This window comes from Nerophis ophidion, linkage group LG01 (genome assembly GCF_033978795.1).
Source record: "Nerophis ophidion isolate RoL-2023_Sa linkage group LG01, RoL_Noph_v1.0, whole genome shotgun sequence".
Taxonomy (NCBI): domain Eukaryota; kingdom Metazoa; phylum Chordata; class Actinopteri; order Syngnathiformes; family Syngnathidae; genus Nerophis; species Nerophis ophidion.
The window spans coordinates 49,052,005-49,054,244 of record NC_084611.1 but is presented as its reverse complement, the minus strand read 5'-3'; the positions used below and the strand labels follow the sequence as shown (position 1 = coordinate 49,054,244).

At 48.6% G+C, this 2,240-nt stretch overlaps 1 protein-coding gene across 2 annotated transcripts; it reads right to left on the bottom strand.

The window, feature by feature from the left end:
* Window positions 1-240: 240 nt before the first annotated feature.
* rhbdd2 (rhomboid domain containing 2) lies at window positions 241-1,846 on the bottom strand. 2 transcript variants are annotated; one of them, XM_061905793.1, is made up of 2 exons: window positions 1,775-1,827; window positions 241-1,386 (listed from the first exon to the last, which is right to left on the bottom strand). In XM_061905793.1, the coding sequence occupies exon 2, from the start codon at window positions 1,350-1,352 to the stop codon at window positions 666-668; it is 687 nt and encodes a 228-aa protein (XP_061761777.1). In that variant the 5' UTR covers window positions 1,353-1,386; window positions 1,775-1,827; the 3' UTR covers window positions 241-665. The 2 variants fall into 2 exon arrangements, with proteins under 2 accessions (XP_061761777.1, XP_061761768.1); XM_061905784.1 differs by having other exon boundaries at window positions 241-1,846.
* Window positions 1,847-2,240: the final 394 nt, after the last annotated feature.

Below are 2,240 nucleotides of genomic sequence, written 5' to 3'. Positions count from 1 at the left end.
AAAAAAAAAGAAAAGACACAAGTCTTCAGGTATATTTGCAGAAACTACCAGATCGGTATCACCCAAATTTTACTCAATTTCGGATCCCAAAAAAAAAAATCTGTGCTATTGGCTAATCAAACAAAATTTTGACATCGTAATAGGCTCTCCAAATTCATGAAAAAATATTTATACATATTAGCCGCACTGGACTATAAGGTGCAGATATATACGTTGTGAAATGAGTTATATACACAGCAATATTCTGTAAATGTTTATTTACATACCTTAATTCTTCCCAAACGGTGTCTGTAATACGGCAGTGAAACCGATGATCAAACAAAACGGAAGTCATGGTCATGGATCCACTAGCTGCACAAGATAGCTCTCCAATCAGCTAAACAGACTCAATAACTCCACGGTGACGTTTTGGTGAATTTACTGAGGAAGACTATGTCTCCCGGCTGGCCTGGGAACACTTTGGGATCCCCCTTGAGGAGCTGGGTAGAGGGAAGTATTTGCTTCTCTGCTTAGGCTGCTGCCCCCGCAACCCCACCTCGGATAAGCCGAAGGAAATGGATGGATTGCCCATGGGACATTTTGATCCCAGTCACAGGGTGAAGATGGTCCAATCATGTCAATAGTGCACAAAAAACTGAACAGAGGAAAAAAAAAAAAAAAAGGGACTACCACTGAAGATGAGCGTGATTGCTGTGTTCGCAGCTTTCCTGTAAAACGTGTCCCTCGCCTGCTGGGAGATGTCCTGGACCGACCCCAGAACCGGGGGAGTTCCTCCACCCCTCATGCATGGTGCCCGTGCTCCCAGCAGCCACAGTGGCACTTGACACAGGTGCGTAGGCCTGCACCGGGTAGGAGCCCGGCGGCGGGTTTATCTGCGGCAGCAGGGTCCTCCTCCTCTCCTCAGCGGAGGCCGGCACAAACAAGACCACGCCCACGCCCCTCAACAGGCGGAAAGGTGCGCTCTTCTCCACGAGAGCCGCCCCTGACTCGGAGATGTCCACCAGGGAGAACCATCCCCTGCCGTGGGTCCATCCCACCAGGGCAGCCACGATGCTGCACGGTGGCACGGTGTGAGGGACGAGGACGCCGGTGATGAGGACCAACACCCACGGGAGGACCACGGCGGGGACGCTGACCCCACAAAGGAACCCTTTGGTCGTTTTAGTGCGGGCGGTGGTGAGGGCCATGCAGGCCAGGGCCGTGGGCACCAAGCCCTCCGTGGGCGCCTGGCTGTCCCGCAGCACATCCAGGAAGGCGTACAGCAAACCAGTGACGGCGGACATCAGGACGCACGCCAACAGGAAGCGGACAGTCCCCACGCCGTTCTCCAGACCGGCACCCAGAAACAGCATGGTGCAGATGCTGAGGAGCAGCTGGTCCAGGCTCCTGTGGTAGAAGGGGTGAGTGAGGACTCTGTGAACTTGGCCCTGCAGGACAACACTGGAGCCAACACTCAGGCTCCCTGGAGCCAAGCGGAAGTAGTCCACGCTGCCGAACACCGCACACGACGTGAGGATGATGACGAAATTCCCACTCGTCAACACCGGAACCAACTCTCGGAATATTTGCTGCATCGTCTTTAAATAGCTCGTTGCTGTCATCATTTCAACATCCAACAGTTTTAATCAAATTATGGCCGCACTTCCGTTGAGAAGCTATCCAAGGCTGTATACAACATATAGTTTCTTGTTCTCGTCGCCAGCTAATACACGGACAGACTATAAGCTATGTTCACGACATTGTTCAACAAAAACACTTTTATGTCTACACTTACACGGCCCGTGCTTGATGATTCGGCTCTCGTCCTACTTCCGCAGTTCCGGTAACATTTCCGGACATACATTTCAAAATAAGACACATGGGTACAAAAATAACATTTCGGTGTGTTACAGAATAAGGTATAATATTCATATATATATATATATATATATATATATATATATATATATATATATATATATATATATATATATATATATATTGTTTTTTTTTTCCTTTTTTTTTCTGGATACAATATGTTAGCATTAAATCATTTTCAGTCAGGCCTTTTTTTAAATAATACAATCTACAGGTGGAAGAGGGGTTAGTGCATCTGCCTCACAATATGAAGGTCCTGAGTAGTCCTGGGTTCGATCCTGCGCTTGGGATCTTTCTGTGTAAAGTTTGTATGTTCTACCCGTGGGTTCCCTCTGGGTACTTCCTCCTACCGCCAAAGACATGCACCTGGAGATAGGCCCCGC

Excerpts from the sequence above, each read along its gene's own strand:
- rhbdd2 (XM_061905784.1), bottom strand. The coding sequence starts at position 1,604 with ATGATGACAGCAACGAGCTATTTAAAGACGATGCAGCAAATATTCCGA.